Source organism: Alternaria ventricosa, assembly GCF_023758065.1.
Source record: "Alternaria ventricosa strain BMP 2768 chromosome Unknown scaffold_2, whole genome shotgun sequence".
In the NCBI taxonomy this organism is placed as follows: domain Eukaryota; kingdom Fungi; phylum Ascomycota; class Dothideomycetes; order Pleosporales; family Pleosporaceae; genus Alternaria; species Alternaria ventricosa.
The window spans coordinates 674,210-698,677 of record NW_026055682.1 but is presented as its reverse complement, the minus strand read 5'-3'; the positions used below and the strand labels follow the sequence as shown (position 1 = coordinate 698,677).

The window sequence follows — 24,468 nt, the reverse complement described above, 5'->3', positions numbered from 1 at the left end:
TTCTTGCTCAACGCGCTGCTCCATCGCGTACCAGACATGCATGGAAAGAGGCAGTATATTAGCGACGGCATTCTTCGTATTTTGTAAAAGTAGCCATAACGCCATGAAAGCTGGGTCTGATAATGTAGACGCGACGAATCGATACGCGGTAGATGCACCTCGATGTGAAAGAGAACTGATAATGTACGCGTCGAACTCCCAGAATCTCGGTGTTATCGGAGATAACCCACATTCCGTCATCGCCCATCGAACAACAGCATCGCGACGCGACGACCCAGGAGCTTCCCCGCTCATGCCACCTCGCGCCGAAACCGCCTAGCTACCGCGATCATGGGTCAAGGAGCATCGCACGATACCCCGCAGCTGACGCTGGGTAAGCACAGTTCCAACCTTCCTACTATCCCTCAATCCACACCCGCCGCTACAAAACTCGCCGCCCAAACACCCCAAACTAACACCCCACAGAACAACTCTCCCAGACCATCGCCCACCGCTTCGCGTCAAAAAGCTTCTCCCCCCTCGAACTCTACTGCTTCAACTCCGTCTTCCGCTCCCTCGCCGACACCGAATCCGGCGTCCAATACTGGAGCGAAAGCACGCTATGTCGTTTCCTCGAACTGCCAGATGCGCTGGGCGTGGGCTCTGTTGTCTTTCAGATGGCTAGCTACCTGGGCGCATTTCCACTGCCGAGTCAGGCCCCGGCTATACTTACACAAGAGGCGTTACTGAAGGTTGTTACGATATTGACGGAGAGGTATGGGGCTGTGCTTAAGAAGAGGGGGAAGGAGATTTGGTTGAGGGAGGTTTATCGGAGTTTGGCGGTTTGGGATAGGGGGATGAGGGAGAGTTTGGAGGGGAAGGAGAAGGAGGTGGAGGGTGAAGCTAAGAAGGTGGAGGGCGGGAGCAGTAATATGGGGTGGGCGATTGATGCGCCGGACGAGGGAGAGGAAGGGGAGGACGAGGACGATGATGAGTTGGTGCTTGCTGCGTTGGACTCTATGGACGCGATCGATGCGTTCAAGCATGGAAAACAGACGAACGTTCATCATTCGATTATACCGACGGACAACTTCCTCAAGCTGGTGGAGCTGCTGCTGCTCATTGCGCCGATCGATGCGCAGCAAAGTCTCTCGTCACTGGCACCGGATCTCTCAGATAAGAGGGTCGAGGAGTTACGGCAGGCGGCACATGTCATACTGTCGTCTTTCAACGTCGAGAACCATCCGGGTGTCACATATCGCACGTTCAACACTGTCGTTTCAACAACGATGCCATACTTGTTCAACGGCCTCAACCCGCTGTTCGAGCACTTCCTCTTCGCAAAAGACTTCGATCTCTCCAAAAAGAAGGCAGGCCCTGGCTCGCCCACTCAAGAAAGCAAACCTGTGATACCTCCACCAAAGGCAGAATTGGAGCCAGTCTTACGAGAACCAGGAGAGATCTTGAACCTGACTACACTCAGCCAACTCTCCTTCTTCATCAAGGGCAGCAATCTCTTCCGCAGACTACGTCCACTATACAGCGGCAACACCCACGGCTTCAGCATGGGCTCCTTCGAAAAACAAGTCTTCAACTGGCGCGCCCCCACCATCCTCCTCGTAAAAGGCCGACTCCTCCCCACAACGCCCTCCAGCACACGCGAACGCGCCTTACAAGACATGCTCCCACCCGCACGCCACCCCTCCAGCATAACCCCCACCTCCCACAACCAAACCCTCATCTACGGCGCCTACATCTCCTCGCAATGGAAACACACCGGCAAAACCTGTTTCGGCGACTCCTCCACCCAGCTCTTCCAACTCTCCCCTACACACGACATCTTCCCCGCTTCTACGTTTAGCAAAGACTACACCTACTTCTCCAAATCGCCCACCCACCCCGCTGGCCTCGGCCTCGGAACACCCATCCCCACACAAACCGCCTCCTCAACACAATTCTCACATTCCCCGTTCCGGCCTGGCCCCGTCTCCCTGCACCTCGACGACGCGCTCGAATTCGCCGTCTTCACGCACCTTTCGGAAGGTGGGGGCTCGTTCCTGCCGAGCAAGTTGCCCGGTAGGAAGAAGGGGGATTGGCAGGATCGCTTTCAGATTGAGGACTTGGAGGTTTGGGGGTGTGGAGGGGATGAGGTTGCGGAACAGCAGAGGAGGGAGTGGGCGTGGCAGGAGAGGGAGGCGGAGGCGCGCAGGAGGGTTAATCTGGGGACGGGGGATGCGGAGATGGATAGGGAGTTGTTGAAGATGGCGGGGATTATTTCGGGGGAGAGGAGTGGGGGGAGTATGGGGTGATGGTGAGGGTGGGTTATGATGTAATGATATACACGAGTGTTATGGCTTCGAGGTTATCCTGCAAGTGCAGTCGAGTTCCATTTGTTGCTGTAGCTGAGTGTCCCGTCCCAATCTCGTAGTGCCGTGTTAAACGCCCGTGATGCCTTGGTATGCATACATATGATACAGCTCCTCCTCATTCTCAATCTTTCATTCTTATCCGCCTTCCATCACCCATCAACCCCACGTATATCCACAAGCCCATCTATCCTTGCCTGCACACTATTAGCATCGTCCCCATCCCCAATTCCATCCAACCCACGACCCAAACTCACCTCTGCTTATGCTTCGGATTCTTCGAGCAAATAATATAAACATATCTTCCCTTCTTCCTCCTCACACTCTTACACCCATCACACAGCTTCTTGACTGAACTCCGCACCTTCATGCCGCGCGTTTGTATCCTTCCTCCCATGCTCATTCCCTCGAAACTGGAAACCAGGTCGCGAATTCCCGTGCTGGGCGAAGAGCGCAGGGGGGAGAGGCTAGGGCGCACGCAGGAACATGTTGGGGTGTGGATGTGTTGGGTGCGTGTGCGGAGCGTGCTGCGCAGGGTGCGGAAGGTGGATGGCCGCCGGATGGGCAGGGTGAGGGCGCGGGATAGCATTGTGTGGTTTGCGGGATGGGGAGGGCCACGGGTGGCGGGGAGGGTTGTGCGATGGCGGGTGGTGGGCGGCGTGTAGCTTTGGCGATGGCTCTGGTGATGACGGCGATCGTGTTGCGGCGGAAAATATATGCCAAGACGCTAGTGGGGTTGGGGAAGTCGCGCTGCGATGGGAGAAGGCTACGATGACTTCTGAACTTCATAACCTCTCCACTGATGCATGCTCGATTTTTCCGGCCTTAATCAATGATAGACAAAATCTCGTGTCTTGTGTCCCGGTTGCATCTATATTGCATCACGGGCCTAGGAAGCCTACGCATCATGTCCGGACCGAGCGATTCCAGGCCTATCGTACCATGTGCAAACCAGCTACTGATCCGATCATTTGACGATCATTACTCATACTGTGGGTTCAGAAAAGCCAATAAAAGCGTTTCCATGGAAAAGACCAAACTGTCGTGCGAATGAGTTGCATTTCTTGGTCGAGGGTCAGCTAGCTTCGTCAGGTGATGCGTTGCTGCCTTCGATCCTACTGATACAAAAGTCGCAGGTGCCCGGCTTTGACGAAATACTACTTCTCACACCATTTCATCTTACTGGAAGTTTGAACGTCTTCGAATCCCTCCTCACCCATTTCAGACCAAGACAGCCGCCATGACGACCGTAACATCCGACCCCACATCCGCTCCCGACCTTTCGGAACATGCCGACCAGCAACAATCACCCCTCTGCCGCCTGCCTCGCGAGCTGCGCGATCAAATCTACGAGTACTACTCTTATGATGAAGAGGGCTTGGAATACGACTACCCTTCCAAGACGTTGAAGTATGCCAGTGGCAAAGACCTCGATCTGCCTCGTACTTGCAAGATGGTAGCTAATGAGATGAAGGGTATCCATCTACAGGTGAATGCCATCACGTTCACTCCTTGCTGTCTGGAAAGAGAAGAGGATAGCTTTCGTGGATTACGCTCTCTGTCAGCCCGATTCGAGCATCTATTGCACTTGGTCCAGTGGACTAAACTGTTAATGCTTCATTATGCCGTTGAGTGCGTTACCGACGATATGATCGCTCAAGTCGTTGAAGCCTGTCCAGGTATGAGCGGTGTTTTCTGGGCTATCATCTACTCTTTAAGAGAAAGACCACACCCTCGGATATGGGGTATGCTCTGGACCCGGAGACTTCCTCGGGATGAATTTACGGCGTCTTTCTGCGAAGCCGTACAGCTATGCCTCAATCTCATCTCCAGCGACCCCAGATTTGACGATCTCGCGTCTCAGGTATTTGACCCATCGGATCCTCACCCTGGCCGCTACCCTGGCCCCTACTCCCCTCACTTTGTGAAAGACTCGCTCCAGCAGATCCTAGCCTGGCAGCCTGATCCCTGGCTCATCCCGACGGTAGAGGAACTATCCCGAATGGAGCAACTCCTGACGCCGCAAAGCCAAGAAGAAGAAAAGGACTGGGCCAGGCAGCACTCCCACATAAAGCTCTATTTTTCCGCCACTGCTATTTGTGCTGCGACACTAAGGAGACTTCCGTCAAACGTCCGGACGCACGTAAGATCTATTATCCTACGCGAAAATTGCAGAGCCGTTAGTAATCCTGACGCACATGCTGAGGGGTTGATCCCCTTTTGCAAGGAAAATCTGCGACTGCGCATCCTGTCCATGGCGGGATTGACGACTAATCTCGCCCCATCTTTCTGGGAGGACTTTCGACCAGCTGAAGATGCTTACGTCGATACATTGTGCACAAAGTACTTTTACATCCGAATTCTCGTGGATTGGTTAACACGTACGGCTGACCTCCACCGGCGTGGTATGCCGAAGGAATCGTTCACAGCCACGCTTGACGTGCGTTCCCAAGAGGCTTTTCGTCTATGGAGATACGTTGAAAGAGCAGCAGCAGTAGCACTGCATTTAGTAGAGAGGCTTGGTCCCCAACACGAGCTCATCAATAAGTTCATCGACAGCCACGGCAAACCATCCTACGTCCTGATGGAAACATTTGCTAAGACCTGGCGCCTACCTCTCCACTTGTCAACCGTGTTTAACGACGTTACGAATGGGCGGTCTTTGATTCGACTCGATCTACCAACTGACGAGCTCTTGAAACCATTCATGCCAACCGAACCGTTCTCCCAGTGGACCAGCGACGACTTTATGTTGTGCTATGGTGTTTACGAGAACCAAAAGTTTCCCGGCGACGAGGAACTATATCTAAGGACCTTCCTGGGGGATTCCAGCGATCGCACATCATGATGTGTGTTGCTTTCGACGTGCACTTTTGGGCTACGTGCTACTCGTTGAGTAGATTGCCTGCTATGCAACGACTTCATGTTCGCTCAGCATCTGTTGCCATGATTCGGTTATCATAAGCATGATATTAGATCATTTATCAATCAACAGAAAGCAAACCTTCGCTAAATTGATCTGGTTCCAATTAACGTACCAAATAGAACATGGCGTGTACAACTTATGATTGAGGATTTGTGCTTCTTCGCGGTAGGCTTGCAGGCAAGTAAGCTAAAAGAAGGTATATGCTGGGACCAAACATTCTGTAAGAATTGCGATAGTATCTCAGACTTCCAAATCGTCCAAATGTGTTTATATAGGCATGCTATCTCATCTCAACGGTGACCAAGTCGCGCGAGAGCTTGTTCCCAATATTTCGCATATCTGCAGTACCATGGTGCATCGGCGATAGTAAGGGCTCCACATCTGTGGCCTCTCCGGGATAAAGTCCCAAGGTATCGGCGCGAGGTCACATGACGAAGGCTGCCTACTGTAGCGTCTGAGCGCGAGCTCTATTCAAAGCCCCGCATCCCTCAGCACCTAGACTCGCTTTACCCAAAACCAAACAACAAATATCTTACCAATTCAAGTCATCATCATCAACATGATCGATCAACACATGTCGCCACTATTTCGACTACCAAGGGAACTCCGCGACGATATCTACTCATATTGCGCTTATGACGAAGACGGCCTATTCTACGACTATCCATCTCGAAGACTACGCTCCAAGGTCAACGAAAATCTTGGGTTGCTCTACACATGCAAAGCGATTGCCTTGGAAATGCAAGGTCTTTCGCATCGAGTTAACACCATCACTTTCAAACCATCCAGTGGCCCAGACGATGTAACGTCCAACAGCTGTCGATCAATAGCGTCTCGGTTCGAGCATCTGCTCTACGTTACTCGCTGGACAAAGATACTCATGCTCCATTATGTTGCTAAATGCGTCACTGAGGACAACATCACAGAAGTCACAAAAAGATATCCGGCCCTCAGCAACATTTTCCGCTCAGTCCTCCGCGCCATTCGATGTGGCTTCGATTTGCGCCTGATGTCATGGCACTCGCACATGCCACGAGATGTCTTCTCAGCATCCCTCTGTGATGCAGTGCAGTACACTCTGGATCTGACTGCGGGCCATCCTGATTTCGAAGAACTCATCTCCAAAGCGTGCGAATTGTCGGAGTACTATCCCTGGTCTCAACCACCCTTTATACAAGGAACACATCAACAGGTCCTCGAGTGGCGACCAAACCCATGGCTAATCCCCACACATGATGAACTTTGTCGTATGGAAAACTTGTTAACTACATTCGAAGGTCCAACCAAAGAACGCGCCAAAAAGCATCAAGAAACGAACGTCTATTTCTCAGCAACCGCAATATGCATCGCCACACTTGGCAGGCTTGCACCCAACGCGCGCAAACAGCTACGCGCGATAAATCTCCAAGAAGATTGTAGAAGCGTTGCAAACCCCGAAGTTCATGCCGAAGGCCTCATCGGATACTGTACGGAAAATCGTCAGCTGCGATTTCGCATGCAAGCAAGCTTTTCTACTATGCTTGCTCCGTCTTTTTGGACGAAGCCCGCTCAACTGCTGAAACATCCGGCTACCGGTACCATGGCTCAAGTGCACGACTATATGCGCATTCTAGTCGATTGGCTGATGCGCACAGCTGCATTAACCAAGCTCGGGATGCCAAAAAGATCTTTCAGTGTTGTTCTTGACGCTCAATCACAAGAGGGTGCTTATCTTTGGCATTACGTTTCTAAAGCCGCATCTGTAAGAGTTCACCTTTCAAAAGAGATGTTGACCTACGATGGTTACGAAGAGTTGATATTGCCCGCCATGTATGCAACGTTGTGGCGTCTGCCCGCAGGTCTCACATCTGTCGTTGAAGACATCATCAACGGTGTGTCTGTAATTCGACTGGAGACTCCCGCTAGAGAGCGACTGCAGCAAAGAAATCCAGTCAAACCATATGCGACATGGTCATTTGGGGATTGGTATTCAGCTTATGCGCCTGTGAACGATGAAGTTATGTTTCCTGGAGATGCAGATGCATACTTCCAAAGATATTTCAAGCAACTTACATAGCGATCGACACGGCGTTGGCCACCCGCCTTCCATCTCAGACCGAACGGAGTTACTGAGACTTTGTCACTCAATCTCAAATCAAGTCTTGTTGCGACAACTAGGGGCAGTTGATAGGTCATGTATTGGTTTGGGGAGTTCTGAGTGAACATGTGAAAAGAGCATTCGAAGTATGACAAGGTTGTATCAGCTTGAGGCTACTACGTAGAGAGACCAGCCGCCGGAGCACGTTATTACTTCCAACCGAAATGCAATTACAGGTGGGGAGTGACTTGGTTCTCGTTGCGCACTGTATTACGAATAATTTTTCACATTTTCTAGATCGTAAGCTTAGCTTAACTGAGTAAAAGTTGCCAGGTATTCTCAACTTGTCGTCTTCAAAGTCGCGAGCCTTGATCTCACCGGCACGTTATGCTCGGCGTTCTGCGTATTCGGAAATCCCTCCAACTCCACACCCTTCCTGAAGATCACACAATGCGTACTTCCACCATAGTGAAACATGCCAATCTCATCGCCTTTCTTGACGTGCTGGCCTTCCTTGACAGTGGTCTCGCATGTCGAGACCTCAGTCATTCCAATGCCCATGAAGCACACTAAGCCGAGGTCCTTGTTGTCAGCTTCAAAGAAGATGATAGCGCGCGTGGCGGTTGCTGTAAGGTAACCCTGGCCTGTTTTTTCGCCGCCCTCGTCGATGTCACTATCAGCAGAGGGATCACCAAGACCTTCGAACAATGGCTCGGAGAAATAGGTACCTTCAACGAGGTACGACTTCACGACCTTACCGCTGACAGGCGCGTGCCAGCGGTGGTAGCTCAGCGCAGAGAGGAAAGCTTGGTAGATAGTGCCGCCAATGAACTGCTCGTGCAGTGGGTCCATCGCGAGCATGTCCATGAGCGAATAAGGTTGGCCCTTCATCCAGAAGCGGTCGCGCTTGGAGATGTTGCGGCCTACCTTGTAAGGCTTCGATTCACAGGCATTAGCGATGACGCTATCGTCGTCGGGACTGGCGACGGGCCGCTTGTCTTCGTGGAAGTGGCGCGTGAAGAAGTCGTCCCAAGATTTGTACCCATGGTGCTTCTTAGACGGATCGCAGTGGAAGAACTCTTCGAAAGCATAAGACGTCTGGCCAACGTTGGCGGTCAATGCGAGATCGTGAGTGCCGTGATCGCTGAGCCAGCCGATCTTATCGTCACTAAGCACGTATGCTGACGCCGGCGACGCGAGAAACTCTGCCCATGCATTGAGAACCTTTTTGATCATTTTGTTGACTTCTGGATCGAGGAAGAACGCAAAGCCAGATGGCGTGCCCTACGTGCTACAGTCAGCAAAGGTCCCATGCGGGGTTTGTTGGAGATGCATACCATCGGCCAGTCGAGGATCGCGTTGAATGGCGTTCCTACCATGCCAACAGAGTACTCGTGATCACTCCATTCAGGCGCAGTTGTAAGGATATGATTAAATAGCTCCAGCATATGATGGTAATCGCGGACTTGCTTATGGCCCACGGGATCGTTCTTATACGGTTTCTTTGTGGGTATCTCTTCAAACATGGAATTGATGAGAATGTAGATGCGTGTGTTGTTTTCGATCATGTCTTTGAACTCTCGCAAAACAGGGTGCAGCTCTTGAGGGTTGTTTTCCACGCGCTCGATGATGCCCGCTAGCCACTTTCTGTGGACGCGGTGGTCTGCCGGAAGCCAGGAGCCGGTCCTGTGAACACGGTGTTCGTCAGGGACATTCTTGGTGTTCTCTTGATGCGACATGATTGAGTCGTAGAATATGGGGATAGAAAGGTCTCAACGTCAAGTTGATCTCGTGAGGTAAGGTAAACTTCAGTGTGAGGGCGCAGTGTAGAGTTGAGCATCATGTCTACGTCATCTATACGCGCAAACGTAACAGCCTGCGAGCTACCGTATCTGCCCGGGCAGGAAGCATACATCACATACGCCTGGTTTCCATGATCGATAGTGTCGACTTGATGGCATCGCTAGTGGGAATAAGTGGGGTGAACCATCGCTTCAACCGTATCCGGCTACGCGAAGCCGCTTTTCCGGTCGTACAGATCCAGTCGCCGACGGGACAGCGGACATCGTGATACCTGGTGCTTGTGATATTTGTGATGTGCTGCGTTGCGCCATCTCACCCAACTTTCGCATCGTGAAGTTTGGTGGAGAGCATGCACCATGCAACGATATAGCACAATCATGGAATTTCGTCGGCTAGTACCACCGATCATCTGTATTCGAAACGAATGATAGCCAGTGTGCACGATAATGGACCGAGTGGTCTATACGTTCGATTGACTAGCAAATCTCAATCATTCGCGTCTGCTTCAGAGTAGGTCTTGCGACGCTTGGACCCCATCGCCCCTTCTTACTGCCTGGATTCCAACAATCGAGCTCCATTGCAGCCCAAAGATAACACTCGCTCACTACCCTATACGAGAAGTTGCCAGTGTTACGCAGTATGAAGGGAGTGCGTGCACCGTCGATTGCGAATATTTCGTCTCCAGGTTGAAGAATTCCAGAATCTCTCCGGTCAAAGCTGGCAATACCAACGCTGAAGTCACTGAAGAAAGCAGGGTGGCCTTCCTGTAAGGTTTTGCAGGCCTCGAAGAATTCCAACATATCTGCAGCTGCGACGTGTGGATGCTTCCGCTCAATGTCATCAACGGTAAGACATGTAGATGAGACAACGAACCTCCGCACGTCATAGCCTAGACTTAAGAGGAAAGAGTCTGCATCACGTGGCGTCCCTTCCTTTACTTTGAAGTAGCGGGCGAACTTCTCGAAGAGAGCGTAGGAGATTCGCCGGAGATTCGATTGCCCATCGAGCCAGTGTATGTCCCGATCGAGTCTCTTCATCTTCCCATTGGCGTCCATCTCCCAATCAATCTCGCGCCGATCTCGGCGGCTCTGAACAGGGAGCACAATATCTCTTTCAAGCAAGCGATCGATATAATGTGCCCGTACGTGGAAACGTGGTAGTAAACCAGACAAACTCGCAGAGGGCGTTCTGATTACGCACGATTTGTCTCTGTGCTCGGAGGTATCCTTATATTCTGATGGCATGCACACTTTGACGTCGACATCCGCACGCCAAGGTGCAGTATAGGGACCTTCGAACCGGGGTAAACTAAGAGGAGCAGTCCGGGTTGGACTAGTGACCGTTGGCATTTCCAGGAAAGCTTGTAAATCACAAATTCGCAGAGATGAGCCTCGCCGTCCATCTAAACTCTGATATTCGCCAGGCCTAGACGCTATGGTAGCGTATGATAGTATATCGAGTCTGCGACACACCACAATGATGGCAACAACCACATGTGCGTACACCGAATTGATACCCAAAGAATAATCCACGGGTATGAGGGTCCTAGCTTGGGGCTCTAATAAGCTTAGGACTGCGTAAACTTGATCGCGCACATCAGTGGCCTTGGACCTCATGCCTGCGCGTAGACATGCGATGATTCCAGCTTCAGTCTTCTGATATCCAGACCATCCGAGAACAGGGGGAAGCTTGAAGTTTTCTTTTTGGCAAAGATACTCTAAGCGACGCATGGGAATTGATTTGAGGGGGTGAACATGGTCGTTCACGTGGAGGTATACGACTCGCGCCAAAGCTACTTCTTGGATCACCCAGGCTCGGTCGAAGTATCTCAGTGATAGAAGGTGCTGCAGGTTGACGCATAGTGATGTGTCAGCGTCTGCATACTTTCTACTTATACTGCTGGTTAGCCAGTGAAACAGTTGGTGATAGTCCGGGGAAAAGTTTGCTGGTACAGAGTCCTGAATGCAGACATGAACACTCCGAGCATTGGAGTAGATCAAGTCCATGAATCCGACCTGATGGCTGCGTTCGTCTATGTTCGCCTGGTCGATGCCTATAATCGCCTTTTGTGTCAGCAAGATCTGATCTACATTTGGAAGGGGTAGCATTACGTACAGATAGCGTCAACCCATAATTTCCGTGTACCACCAGGCCGTCTCATTTGAAGAAGAACAGCATGACAGTTTGCAGTAACTGCAATAAGGCCACCTCGTACGCATCGAACAGCCTTGCAGAGAGACGCGTCTCCGTCCTCAGTGGCCCACGTATAGGATACAGCGTCATATACAGGATCATCATCCAGATTGACATGAACAATGTCGCATCGAAGTGGATCTTCAGAGTGGCCTGAAAGGAGGATTATGAGTCGAATTTCGCGCCCGACTTCATAGTTCAACCTTTCGTATTTGTAAGGAGCTGTAGTGATGGTCATGCGACTGAGGGCTACTGAAGACAAGCCCTCGAATACAGCTTCGCCACAACCGAGGCAGCACCTCAATCCGTCAAATTTGCGTACATCTAGATGTTTGCACGATGACTCCGACATGTTGTTGTAATCTGGTACGTTGCGTTGTGCGGGGTCGGTCGCGCGCGCGTTCAAACTTGTAAGTGATCTGAGGAAATGGCGACCTAAGGAACCCGAGTCTTATGGGAACACGCGCTTAGGTGACCCTGAGTTCCGGGTTGTGGCATGGTGCATGCATTGCGCCGGCTGTGCTTGACCAATCAGTGGTTACCACAGCCACATCAGGCTGAGACTCAGCCTCATGACGAACCCAGTAACAGAGCCATCAATATATATTGATCATCTGCGTACCCATCGCGTCCATATGGCGAAAAGGATCAAAATCCCATCTTTGATCAAGCCCTGTCCCCGCTGTGGTCCAACAATCCTGGTGCGACAAAGCGAAAAGGTGGCAGTCACCCACGATGACGAAGCTTCGACGACCAGCCATTCTAGGCTGCACGTTGAACTCAGATCTGAGAATAAGCGGGACTGCGCAGCCATCAACCGCCCATACGGTATCGCCCACCTGGAAGTCATGGCTCGTTACTGCGGGGAGGTAGCCAGCCCGAAAGATACGTTTATCTTTGCTAAGCAATTGGAGCTCAGCGCAGAACTGTTGCAGACCGATCCAGTGTACATCTCGAGCGCTTTTTGCTTGGGGTTGGGGTTGGCTGAGACGAGTATAGTGGGGATCGAAGAGCCACATATATTGGTCAGGCCATGACCGCATCTCGAAATCTCGTGGTCCGGTGTCACTATTCATCAACGTGTTCAAGTCGAGACCGAAATCTCGAGCACCTTGCCATCTTTTGCTTTCGCTATCCCCTTGCATGGTCGTGCTGTCTATGGTAGCGAGGCAGTGTGCGCGAACTCCAATGGACGGTCTCGAGTACAGGTTAGCCGGCCAGCTGGCGGGCATGTCAACCACTGATTCCCAGTCGATCTCAGGCTGCTTGGTACCGTGCATTCGGCTCCACATCAATTTCCCCAACGATTTCCAGGGCCCTATCTTCGGGCTTTGAAATTGAGGACGTATTGTGATGTCGCCTGTCCAGTCTGTCCAGTCCGGTACCCAGGTCGGTAGGCCTCCTCGCGGAGTTCTGGCTGTTTGCGATGCATATGCTAATATCTCAAAATCTTCTCTGCAGATGATGATTGCGGCCGCAGCGCGTGTCATAACCTCGTCCACGCTCTGTGAGTAATCGATCGGCACCAAACTCTGCAAGCGCTCGCCGACCAAGCCCAAAAGCCCATATATCTTGTCCCTCGGATCTGTCGACGAGCAATTGCGTGTCATATGCAGCATTGTGAGTAGGTCCCTCGTTGGCGCACTGACAAGTGGGTCCCAAGCTAGCGGACCGGGTATCTGCAATCCAGATATTTTGGCTCTTCCTCGAATACGGCTCATTAGATTAGTGTCCATAGGACATGATGTGTTGCCCGTGACCATCACTAATTTTTGCGCCAGCGCTGCTTCTTGAATCACCCATACCCGGGAGGCCCATCTCTTTGCAAACAGTTTCTTCAGCGCAACTTGTCGTCTCTCGGTATCTAGCCATAGGTTGCGAGAACCAAATCCTAGGTCTTCTTCTCCTAGGTAGACCAAAACTTGCGAAGCGCCTGAGTATATCCTTGCCATGATGGAGACCTGCTGGTTTCGCTCTTGCATGTTGCTTTGATCAATAGCGAGTGCGTCGACCCACAGCATTCTTTCTTGTGAGGTAGATCTGAGCCTGCGCAACGCAGACGCGCAGCTTAATGTCACTGGCAAAATCGACGATTGTTCCTCTCCAATGTAAGCGCAATGAATCCGTTGTGACAAGCTAGCGTCGCCATCTTCGGATGCCCACGTGTAGGAAAGGGCCTCGTATTCGATGTCATCATCCAGGTTCGTGTGGAGGAGATCGCATCGGATAGGATCGTGAAATTCGCCGGGGTAGAGACACAAGAGGCGAATATCTTCACCCTCGGAGGGGTCCAGCGGCCGGTATCGGAAGCTGCGGGAAAATTTGGGTTGGTTGAAATGCGTGGGTTGATCGAGTGGCATCGCGACGCGCTCTTCGGAAAGCGCGTGCGAGTTTCTTGGTATGACTGAAGAGAAATTCAGTCTATGCGTACGCGTATGTCGATCCTGCAGATCGGGTTGGCAATATGCCGAGTTGTGGTAATGGACCGCATCGCGACAGGTTTTGCCGAGGCCGGGCACATAAACCTCGGTGCACACGATATATGTATATCGTGGGATTCTAAAAATACACAGGGTTTGCGAGGAGAGAACAGTGGAGAGCTTGCGGTATGACGCAGAGTGTGCGTGCGGTGCTTTAGGAGGTTGCTGTGGACGCGTGGCTGTGGCTGCTCGGCTGTGGCTGGGCTGTTGATGACGCAAGCCTCATGCTTTCGACGCAATCGGACCAACATGCAAGCACAACACCATCAAACCTGATGAAGTCGTCTACTCCTTCTTGGTTCTGTCTGAAAAGTCCATCTAAATAAGGATACTAATGGCTCGGCTTTGCCAAAACCCCTTATAGTGAGCTGTCGTCTCGCAGTCTGAACCAAAAAAGCAACTGCACGTTTCAAGTAGCGCGATAATGTTGGCACATATGTATGCATTGTGCAAGTATATACAGTCAAGGTATATGTAAAGGTGTATAGACAAAAAGGTATAGACATGAAGGTGTCCAAAACGGACGAGCAAGCAGCCGACGTTGAGCCAGATCTGTGCCCACAGTTGCGACAAGCGCTTATACAACAGGCCATCCGCTGGACCAGTTGATCTTGTTGATACCGAACTTCTTCTGGCCATCGCCGTAACCAATACGGGTGTCGACGTAGTGGTAGTAAAGGACAGGGCCTTCTACAGGATCATAGTAGACACCCTGGCCACCAGGTCCGTAAACAAAGCCATGGGACTCCAAAACAGTGGTGCCGCCGCCCTTGGTGCAGTCGACACCGTTCTTGTCCTTGAAGCCACCAGTGGCGCTGGTAGACCTGCAGACTTGGATCTTGTACTCCTGGCCCGCGGCGGGCCTGTTGGCATCGAAGCCGCAGCACTTGCCGACGGAGAAGAATAGGTAGTGGTAGTTGCCGTTCAGAGCAATGAACGGAGCTTCCTGGGCGTGCTCTCCCTCGGGCTTGAAGGCGATGTTGGTCACGGTCGAAGAGCTGGTCTTGACGGGTGGGTTCGCCATGTTCTGGACGAAGAGATCGTTCCAGAAGGAGCCGAAGGACATGACGAACTTGGATCCATCCCAGTATAGCGCACCATCAATGGCGTTGTAGTTTTTTCCCGCGCTCGACTGAATGCCAGTGGCACCAAGATCGGTCCAGGTGTTCATGTCCTTGCTGGTAGCAACACCAATGGCGGAGTTCTGAACTCCGAAAGAGGATACAGTGTAGTACAGGTAGTATGTGTCGCCGACCAGGGTCACGTCAGGAGCCTGAGTTCGTCAGCCTATCTTCAAGCAAGTGTATACATGATGGAACGTACCCAGAGATCGTCCCTGCCAGCCAGGTTGATCTTGGAACCAGCGGGGATCGCGGCACCCTTGTAGGACCACGGACCGGTGATCGAAGGCGCGGTGTGAATGGCAATCTTACCACCCGTAGAGAAACGATAGTAAGTGCCATCGGCACGACGAATAAGGGCCGGATCGTGAGCGTTGTTGCAAATACCGGAACAGGCCATGGGGTCAGCATAGCCGTAGACGGCGGTAGCAGCCGAGAGCAACGACGCGACGATAGAGTAACGCATCCTGGCGATTGGTAGCGAATGGAAGAGGAAACAAGAAGCGAAAGATGAATGAAACAAACAGACAGGTCTGGTAAACAACCTATATATTACCGGTGGTACTTTTAGACCTCTCGAAGAATCCCAAAGCGGACCATTCCGAAACCTTTAGCATAGACTAGACGTGGAGAGGTGAGATTGCCAGTCCGGCGCTGACCTGCATTCTGAATGGTGGAAACGACATTCTCGGTATGTGCATGAAGAAGCCGGTACGGAGAATTGGTCAAAAAGTGTCTAGGCCTGCATGTCCAGGCAATCTAATGTGAGGGGTGCAGGTGGTGTTTCACGTTTTGCAGGTCTGCCGCGATGCCTGACTGGTGGATCGTACGAGAAAGGGCTCCACGTGTAGAGGCTCAAGGGAGGGGCCTGCACTGTGTCGGATAGCGACCGGCTCGAAATTAGTTAGGTGTTGACACGCGCCACATCCATACCTGATCCGCCCACACGTGTGGCTTTCCGCACGTTACGGCACGGGCAGAGTGAAACGTGCCGAGTGCAAGGGCTGGGTTTGTGGCGCGCCATAATATCGAGCGGTTCCAGAACTGATCCCCTCGCTCCAGCAGCCTCAAAAGGTTCGAAAAGATGTCGGGAGCTGAATAGAACGACCTGCGGATGTTGTGGGAGTTGCAAGTGGTAAGGGCATCATGTTCGTGGTGGTGAAATGTTCCGAGGCTCTCTCCTAGCGCCACATCAGCCGCCGCTAGCTCCTTATGGCCCATCTGTCTCCTGCTTCTTCAGGCTACCACCCTCCGCAAAGATCTTCGTCGCGCATGCATCCATCGCAAAGCCAAAGGCGTCCATTGAACTCTATTAGAATGGCCAGTGTTGTGCAGCATCCATTTGTTGATTTTCTATGGTCATGCGGGCCGACATAGATCTACCGAATCTAGAAAATCTCACCGCTCACCGCCGAAATAGGACTAGCGGGTATCCCATGGATGTCATCCGGGGACACTAAAGACATAGCTCTTACTTTAACTCAATCAACCCTTGGCTTCGTTGCTGTCCGATTACTATTACTAGTTCAACATCGAAGACCGAGCATAGTATCTTGACACTACACTTACGGCGTCGAGCAGATTTAGTTGAACGAGGGTTGCACGGGCGAGGGAACAGCAAAGGCAACCAACGCAGCATTCTTTTCTCATCATTGCAGTATGACAGATTGGTTGCGGAAAACATTGCTACGAACGATTAACTGATTACATATCCCCAATCTAACTCTTGCAAACAATAAAATGATGCTGACGTTGACTCAACACCCAACGGCATCTTTGACCGCCTCTATCTAGGTCGTCCCCGGATAGCGCCATGTTGACACCCTAAGGAATGAAGACGTCGAAGGCAGACACTGGCGCGCCGCTTTGGCTTACACCGCCTCCAGGGATGTACACCTTCCCTTCCACGCCGACAGCATACGTGCCATGCCTAGGAAGCTTCATCTTTGCAGCCTTCACCCATCGGTCCCGCACAGTATCATAGACCTCGACCTGATCAAAGACTCCGGTCTCCGATAGCGTACTGCCCTCACCGCCGAAGACGTAGATGTCCTTTCCGACGACACCGGTTGCAACACCACCCCTAGCCGTAGGCATGCGCGCCGGGCTAGTCTTCCAACCGGCATCCAGATTACAAAGATCAAGAAAGAAGACCGTGTCGCGGAGATTCTCTTGTCCGCTGTCTCGTCCACCAAGGACGTACATCTTTGAGCCAACGACTGCGGCTCCAGCGTGATCTCTGGCTTCCGGGATATACTTCGCAGCCTCTGGAACGGCGAGCCACGTTTTGGTCTTGGTATCGAAGATGGACACCACGGAGACACTGCGCTGGCTGCCATGTTCGAAAAGCTCAAGCTCCGACATGCCGGCAGCGAGATATATCTTAGACTTGTAGGTACCGACGGCGGCACTCCCTGTATCTTCGCCGGTAAGTATGCCTGGAATCGATTCCCATGCATCTCTGAGAGGGTCGTACACCCATGAGTCTGGTACTGAGCCCCAAACCCTGGTTGTCTCGTTGCCTGCCTCCGCCAGGCCGCCTAGGACATAGATCTTCCCGCTCACAACGGCTGCATTGGCGTGATTAAGGCCTCGTGGCATGCTCGCTTTCGTGGTCCATGTGTTGTTGGTGATTGAGTAGAATTGCATCAGCGGAGTAGTGTGTACAGGTGGGAAGGACGTATTGGCTGGAATAACACCGCCAAGAATTGCGATGGTAGATGGCGGGAGGAACACCGTGGTGTGTTCCTGACGAGGAAAAAGAGGGACAGGGGCGAGTGGTTTCCATGTGGGTGAGAGCTCCTTGGAGGGCATGGATGATGCAAAAGTGACAAGGCAGGCTCCTGCCAACAAGATAGAGCTGGCTATGGATAGATACATGGTCGTTTTGTAGGGGTTTTGATGGTCGTTGTGGTAAGTAGGTAATGCAGTATATGGCAGCTAAGAGATGACACGTTTATGTGCTTATATATTCTTGACGTCGCTATCGTTGAGGGAAGACTTACATTGCTATGTTAACAGTGAAGAATATGTTGAACATTGCCCTGACAAAGCCGACTGAAAGTCCGCATCTCCGAGTGACGAAATCGGACATGAGACGGATTTTGAAGATAGGCCGGCTGCGCATTACGCCCTGCAGTACCAAGTCTTGGAGAATATCGCTTGCAGTGGAACTTGCGAATACTCATCCATCCACCGATATACTTACGCCTCAGCGCTTTGTCGAAAGATCTCCTCCGAGTGTTCCTTCCAGATCGTAAAATGTGTCTTGCCCTCGAGCGTTCGCAGTCTTCCGCCTCCCAATCTCTCATCGATCCACCGCGCAACCTTCAACGGCGCCTGCGCATCTTGATCGCCATGTACTAGCCAAACCCGTTCGCTGTCTACGTCCTTCAGATCAAAGCCCCATTCTCTCGTAAGCGCAGTACCATCCTGCATGCATCCGCCAGCGCCTTGCTTGAAGGCCTCAAGTAATGATGCAACAACGTCGTCAAGGTTGGTCTCTCCGCTTTTGTCGCGAAATTGCTCTTTCTCTTCTGGGGTCGTGGCTTGGTCTTCGAGGACACGCTTGAGGCGAGAAGGGTCTCTAGTGAGGTAGGGACGAATGAGGATGTGAGGCAGGAAGACATGGAGGGCCCCTTGTCGTAGCAGCCATGGAGTTATACCCATGAGCCGCCATGATAGATAGGGTACAGTGTCTAGAAGTGCCTCGATGGGTCCAACACCGCACACTACAGTCGTCCCTCGAAGACGCTCCTTAGGGATGAAGCGTGCGCATGCCAACGCGTATGGTCCGCCTCCGCTAGCACCCAACACGCTGAAGCGCTCAATGTTGAGATGGTCTGCAAGGCTCACAACATCCGCAGGCCAGTCAACGATACCATGATCTGCAAGAGTTGAATCTCCACAGCCTGGACGATCAATAGCGATGAGACGCGCGCCGATGTCCCTACAGAGCTTGTCCCAGCTCCTCCCGACCAAACGGCAGCCTGGGAGACCGTGGAAAAGGAAGATGACAGGGTGCGACGGGCTCGTAGATCCATAGGTTGCGAAGCCAAGAGTGCGCCCGTCAGAGAGGCTGAGCACTTGGCATTCGTTGGGTCGGAGTTGCAGTTTGGCCGGATCTGGAGGCGATGAGGGAGCGCGATCTCCGAAGAGTGTAAACATCCTGTTCATGTAAGGTTTGTTGTTCGTGAGGTAGCTTAGCGAGCAGTGATGAGATGATGGACGTAGAAGGTGCGAAGCTCGAGGCTCATATAGCTTCAATGACGCAAAATTCCCGGAAGCTTGCTGACATGGCGATATACAGACTACATGTCACACACGGTGAACGAAACGCCGTTGAATGATGCACCGATGAAGATGGCTGGCTGTCTCGCAGTCTCACATCGCGCGTGGTCTGGTGAGTAAGCATCAATGACTGCTGCCTACTGCACGTGAGACGAACATGCCGTCCGCGGCAGTCGCGGCAGCCGCGCCAGCAGTAAAACAGTCGATTGCTGCTCTCTGAGATATCTTCTTGACATTGCGAGGTCGATAGCGGTGGCACCTCATACAAGAAAAAAACTAAAAAGGTCTAGAGCCTACATCAATGCCAAGTTACCTATCTTGTTGGGTTTTAAGTTCATGTAGGATGCAGGCCTGTTCAGTTTTTTACCTGGTTGGTGTGGTGGTGGTGTTGAGTTGACGATGACGACGCGCGCGGAGCCGCTAGCTCAGGGTCGGAGGATCGGCACTTCAGCCTATCTTTAGCATGTGCATCACCACGGGGCTCCTCCTTTCATCCCACCTGGTCGCATTCCGCTGTGTCTATTGCATATCGTCTGTCTTTTTTGTTTCCTGTATTCTCGATACATTCTTGTCCTATTCAATTGCTCCTTTGCAACCTCGGATGCTGGCTCTGTGTTCCGCGGCGCAGCAGTCGCGTTTCTTCCATTTTAGTTTGAGATACCCTCAATAGACATTATGAGCCCCATTATCCGACGCATTGCTGTGCTATTTGTATTCACTACCTTTGTCATCCTTGCCTTTCGCCAACTCAGCGCCCGAAACGGACTCCCTCTGCCAAACTTCACCTCGTCGACCCGAATCGATCACGCCGTACAATGGAAGAGCATACCGGTGCGAAACCCGGTATCATCGCTCGCTCCTCTCCCCACTGGCGCCCCTGTCACCATCCCGAGAATTCAACATGAGTTTGGAATTGAGACGGAACACACCAAGGCGGAGAGACTGCATAGACAAGCTGCTGTAAAGAAGGCATTTTTACACAGTTGGGGAGGATACAAGACCCACGCGTGGCTGCAGGATGAAGTCACTCCGGTAACAGGAGGCTTCAAGAACGGCTTTGGACAGCGAGGAGCAACTCTGGTCGACACCCTGGATACCTTGATCATCCTAGGGTTAGAAGAGGAATTTGAGGAGGCCGTACATGCCATCAAGAAGATTGACTTCACCACTGCAGGTGTCGCGCGTCTGAACGTCTTCGAGACTACGATCCGCTACCTGGGGGGTCTTCTAAGCGCATACGATCTGAGCAAGGCGAAGCACCATGCATTACTACACAAGGCGACCGAGCTGGGAGATATGCTCTACGCTGCCTTTGACACGCCGAACAGGATGCCCATCACCCGATGGGACTGGGAGAAGTATGATTTTGCCATGCCACCGACCCACACAGACTAACAGAAACCAGTGCTGCTCTAAACGGCCACCAAGAGGCCGACACGCAAGCGCTCAGCGCCGAGATAGGATCGCTATCCCTCGAGTTCACCCGCCTGTCGCAGCTTACCGGCGATGCGAAGTACTACGACGCGATAGCGAGGATCACCGACGTGCTCGAAAAGCACCAGAACCGGACGAAGATACCTGGCCTATTCCCAATACTGGTCAGTCCAGGTCGGGAGGAATACAACGTCGACGGATCGTTCACAATGGGTGGCATGACTGATTCGCTGTACGAATACTTGCCGAAGCAGCACTTGCTTCTCGGAGGTCTGACAGACCAATACCGCAAGCTATACGAGCGCGCCATCGAGCCAGCGAAAGAACACTTGTTCTTCCGGCCTAGGATACCCCAGGGTGAGAACATTCTCGTCTCTGGCGATGCGCGAATTAGCACCTCAGGCTCTGTCAAGCTCGAACCCAACGGCCAGCACCTCGCTTGCTTTACGGGTGGCATGGTTGCTTTGGGTGCCAAGATCTTCAATCGGACGGATGAGCTAGACGTCGCTCGCAAGCTAGTGGACGGATGCACCTGGGCTTACGACACGATGCCCACGGGTATCATGCCAGAAACCTTCCGGATGATGCCTTGCTTTGGAGAGGAAGATTGCGCGTGGGATGTGGAGAAATGGCATGCCTCTGTCAGGTACTCCTACTCCAACAACATCCACGCCGAGCATTACGACGTTCAAGATGTCATCAAGGAGGTGGGACTGCAGCCTGGTTTCTCTAAGATTGGGGACCCGCGATTCTTGTTACGGTAAGTATGCGCATCACTTCCAACATGCATAGCTAACATCAGTCACAGCCCGGAAGCCATCGAGTCAGTCTTCATACTCTATCGTATCACCGGCGACACCACCCTCCAAGACACTGCCTGGCGCATGTTCGAGTCCATCAACAACGCCACTCATGCAGAATTCGCCCATTCTGCCATCGCCGACGTCACGATACCACAAGGGCAAGAGACACTCAAGTTGGATGAATGTGAAAGCTTTTGGATGGCGGAAACTCTAAAGTATTTCTATTTGATCTTTAGCGAGCCAAGCCTTGTCAGCTTGGACGAATATGTATTGTGAGTATAGCCTTTGTGAGGTTGAAGATGACGCTAACGATTCTGTAGCAACACTGAAGCACATCCACTGCGCCGGCCGCATTAGAAAGATGGCATCACCTATCTTAAGCGTATATATAAATTTACTGGGAAACAAAATTTCCCACATTTGTGTACTACAATAATGTATTCCACGAAAACGAAAATATGTTGCCGACGCTGGAATGGAAGGGGCGGGTCACGCTCTCGTTCCCACCAACCCGACATCTGCACATGGGACAGATCATGTTCGTCTCCAAGCTATCGATGAGACACTGCCTTCCAAAGACATGCCCACACGGAGTTCTAACAGGGTCGTTGTCCGGCCTGTTTTCACAGAAAGGCAGAGCATAGCTCGCATGCAAGCGCTCCGTGATTTCCCGCTCTTCATCGTCGAGGTAAGTGGCAATCGATGGACCGGGAAGCAAGAGAGCGTGCTGAGCTTGAAGCAAAGGAGTTTGCGGCGCGAGAAGCAGAAGAGAAGGCAGCCCAAGAAGCTCAAGAACAAGCAGAGCGTGAACTCAAAGCACAGGCTGCTGCAGCGCGTGCAGCGCAAGAAGCAGAAGAACATGCCGCACAGGAAACCCACGACCGGGCGGTACGAGAAGCTCAGGAGTTTGCAGAACGCGAACTCAGCGAACGCGATGCCGCAATGCGCGCAGCACAACACGACACACTAGGCGCTGTATTGGAAGCAAAAGAGAAAGCAGAGCGCGAAGTCAGAGAGATGATTGAGCGTGTGGCCAAAGAGACAATGGAGCGCGTGATCAAGGAGACGATCGAGCGTGTCACTAAAGAAACCGTAGAACGTGTCACCAAAGAGACCGTAGAGCGGGTCACTAGAGAGACTGAAGAACGTGTCACCAAGGAGACCGTCGAGCGTCTCAAAAGGGAAATGGCAGAGCGTGACGCAAAAGCGGCTACGGAGCAACAAACGCAAGCCTCCACAGAAGCAGATAAGATGAACGGGTACAAGAACGAGAATGAGCTGTTGGAGCCTTCGTCAACGAACACGTCGCCCGTCGAGCCCTCGATCACCGACAGCTCAGCAATTCCCAAGGAGGCCAAGAAGAAGGCGACTCGCCCACCAGCCACTTGCTACACCTGCAACGAGGAAGGCCATTTCGCCCGCGATTGTCCTATGAAGCATGCCAACGCCACCGACGATAATCCACCTCTACTTCATACTGGTACAGATGCTACGCCGAAGATCGAAGTAACGAGTAAGCCGCCGCCACCAACGCCTGCACCCGCAAAGCTTGTGGTTAAGCTTCCAGCCTCTCGTAAAGCTAAAGCAAAAGAGGTCGCGAACGACACCACTGCTGTACCTCCGGAGGCCAATCCACCTTCCATGGACGCCGCGGCGCCTCAAAAGCCTGCTAAACCAATCAGAGCGCCAAAGAAGAAAGCTTTACGACCAGCACCTCCGGAGGGCCAAGGCGTTAATGGCGTCCCTATTTTGATTGATCAACCCAGCATTCTGCCTCCAACCAACGGTACCGCAAACGTGTCTTTTTCGGGGCAAGCAGGCCAGCCAGCCAAGAAGCCGAAGGTGAAAGGCCCATTGGCTTGCTATGTGTGCAAAGAGGTAGGACACAAGGCGAAGGACTGTCCTGCGAAGAGTGAAGGACACATGTTCAATGTCGTCAATTACTGGTAGAGGCATCGCCTCGTCACCACACGGGATATAAAGTGCTTTGCACGGCGTTGAATCTATGGAATTGATGTGATGATACCCCACAGCGATTTATTGGTAAACATGAACGAACACCTTGGCTAGCACGGTAACATGAACAGCCTCTTAGACCCAGACCCCAAAACAATATAAAAGAGAAGTACCACCACCATCTCACTTCTCACAACTCATTCCTCTCCCCCTTCGCCCTAACCTTCAGCGCTTCAACCGTAAACCTAACCTCCTTCTCCCCGGTCATCGTATGCCCAACCTTGCCAATCACCGCCCCATCCCTCGGCTCATTCGAGTAACTCTCCAACCCATCAAACACGCCCTCACACTCGCTCTCCTCCGCATCATCAACCCACAGCGGCAGAATCGGATAAATCGCGCCCGGCGCAAAGAACACCATATCATCCTGCACACTATAATGCCTCTGCAACATCTCGGTCTTCAGCCACTCCCGCACTTTATAAGGCACGTCTGCCATGTTCATCTGTATGAGTTCCCGGCCGGTGCCGTGGACGTCGATGCCGCCCCAGGACCCTGCGTAGAGTTGCTTGTTGTAGAAGACTTTTAGTTGGGGGGCTGCGTCTTTGAGGTCGGGGTAGAGTTCGTTGAGTTTGTAGATTTTGGCGTTGTAGGTGGACTTGGAGTGGCAGTGTTGGGTGTAGGGCTTTAGGGTTGTGGTGTCCCATTGGGCGGTCCAGAGGGCGCCTACGGGGGTGGGTTCGTCGGCGGCGGGGGTGGGTTCGTCGGCGGCGGGGGTGGAGGATGGAGATGGGGCGTCTGAGTTGGCGTAGGTGGTTGCTGCGAGGAGCGCGGGTGGGAGGAGAGAGAAGAATCGCATGTTGAATTCGCTCGAATACGTGTACGAGGAAGTGGAGTGATGCCAGACGGTCTGAAGATGCAGTCGCGAAGGTTATGGCGTGCTGATTGCCTGTAGAACCCAAAACGTATTGCAGTCCAATCCCGGCTATATATTCCATCACCCAAATTTCTTGCGTTCTGTCCTTTTCACTTCGCGCGAG

At 52.3% G+C, this 24,468-nt stretch overlaps 7 protein-coding genes across 7 annotated transcripts; 2 read left to right on the top strand and 5 right to left on the bottom strand.

Moving 5' to 3' along the window:
• Window positions 1-330: 330 nt before the first annotated feature.
• RTC5 (Restriction of telomere capping protein 5) lies at window positions 331-2,288 on the top strand (the record flags this gene model as incomplete). Its single annotated transcript, XM_049339190.1, has 2 exons — window positions 331-334; window positions 466-2,288. The coding sequence occupies 2 exons, from the start codon at window positions 331-333 to the stop codon at window positions 2,286-2,288; spliced, it is 1,827 nt and encodes a 608-aa protein (XP_049203147.1).
• Window positions 2,289-7,687: 5,399 nt separating this feature from the next.
• On the bottom strand, window positions 7,688-9,087 carry J4E93_001237 (uncharacterized protein; the record flags this gene model as incomplete). The annotated part of the gene is made up of 2 exons (XM_049339189.1): window positions 7,688-8,632; window positions 8,686-9,087. 2 exons carry the CDS (start codon window positions 9,085-9,087, stop codon window positions 7,688-7,690), a joined length of 1,347 nt encoding a protein of 448 aa, XP_049203146.1.
• A 5,314-nt stretch (window positions 9,088-14,401) lies between these two features.
• Window positions 14,402-15,411, bottom strand: J4E93_001236 (uncharacterized protein; the record flags this gene model as incomplete). Its single annotated transcript, XM_049339188.1, has 2 exons — window positions 14,402-15,097; window positions 15,148-15,411. 2 exons carry the CDS (start codon window positions 15,409-15,411, stop codon window positions 14,402-14,404), a joined length of 960 nt encoding a protein of 319 aa, XP_049203145.1.
• Window positions 15,412-16,769: 1,358 nt separating this feature from the next.
• On the bottom strand, window positions 16,770-17,594 carry J4E93_001235 (uncharacterized protein; the record flags this gene model as incomplete). Its single annotated transcript, XM_049339187.1, has 1 exon — window positions 16,770-17,594. One exon carries the CDS (start codon window positions 17,592-17,594, stop codon window positions 16,770-16,772), a length of 825 nt encoding a protein of 274 aa, XP_049203144.1.
• A 555-nt stretch (window positions 17,595-18,149) lies between these two features.
• J4E93_001234 (uncharacterized protein) lies at window positions 18,150-19,121 on the bottom strand (the record flags this gene model as incomplete). The annotated part of the gene is made up of 1 exon (XM_049339186.1): window positions 18,150-19,121. The coding sequence occupies one exon, from the start codon at window positions 19,119-19,121 to the stop codon at window positions 18,150-18,152; it is 972 nt and encodes a 323-aa protein (XP_049203143.1).
• A 789-nt stretch (window positions 19,122-19,910) lies between these two features.
• Window positions 19,911-23,422, top strand: J4E93_001233 (uncharacterized protein; the record flags this gene model as incomplete). Its single annotated transcript, XM_049339185.1, has 4 exons — window positions 19,911-20,593; window positions 20,641-21,429; window positions 21,478-21,744; window positions 22,192-23,422. The coding sequence occupies 4 exons, from the start codon at window positions 19,911-19,913 to the stop codon at window positions 23,420-23,422; spliced, it is 2,970 nt and encodes a 989-aa protein (XP_049203142.1).
• A 196-nt stretch (window positions 23,423-23,618) lies between these two features.
• On the bottom strand, window positions 23,619-24,287 carry J4E93_001232 (uncharacterized protein; the record flags this gene model as incomplete). The annotated part of the gene is made up of 1 exon (XM_049339184.1): window positions 23,619-24,287. One exon carries the CDS (start codon window positions 24,285-24,287, stop codon window positions 23,619-23,621), a length of 669 nt encoding a protein of 222 aa, XP_049203141.1.
• Between the last annotated feature and the right edge of the window lie 181 nt (window positions 24,288-24,468).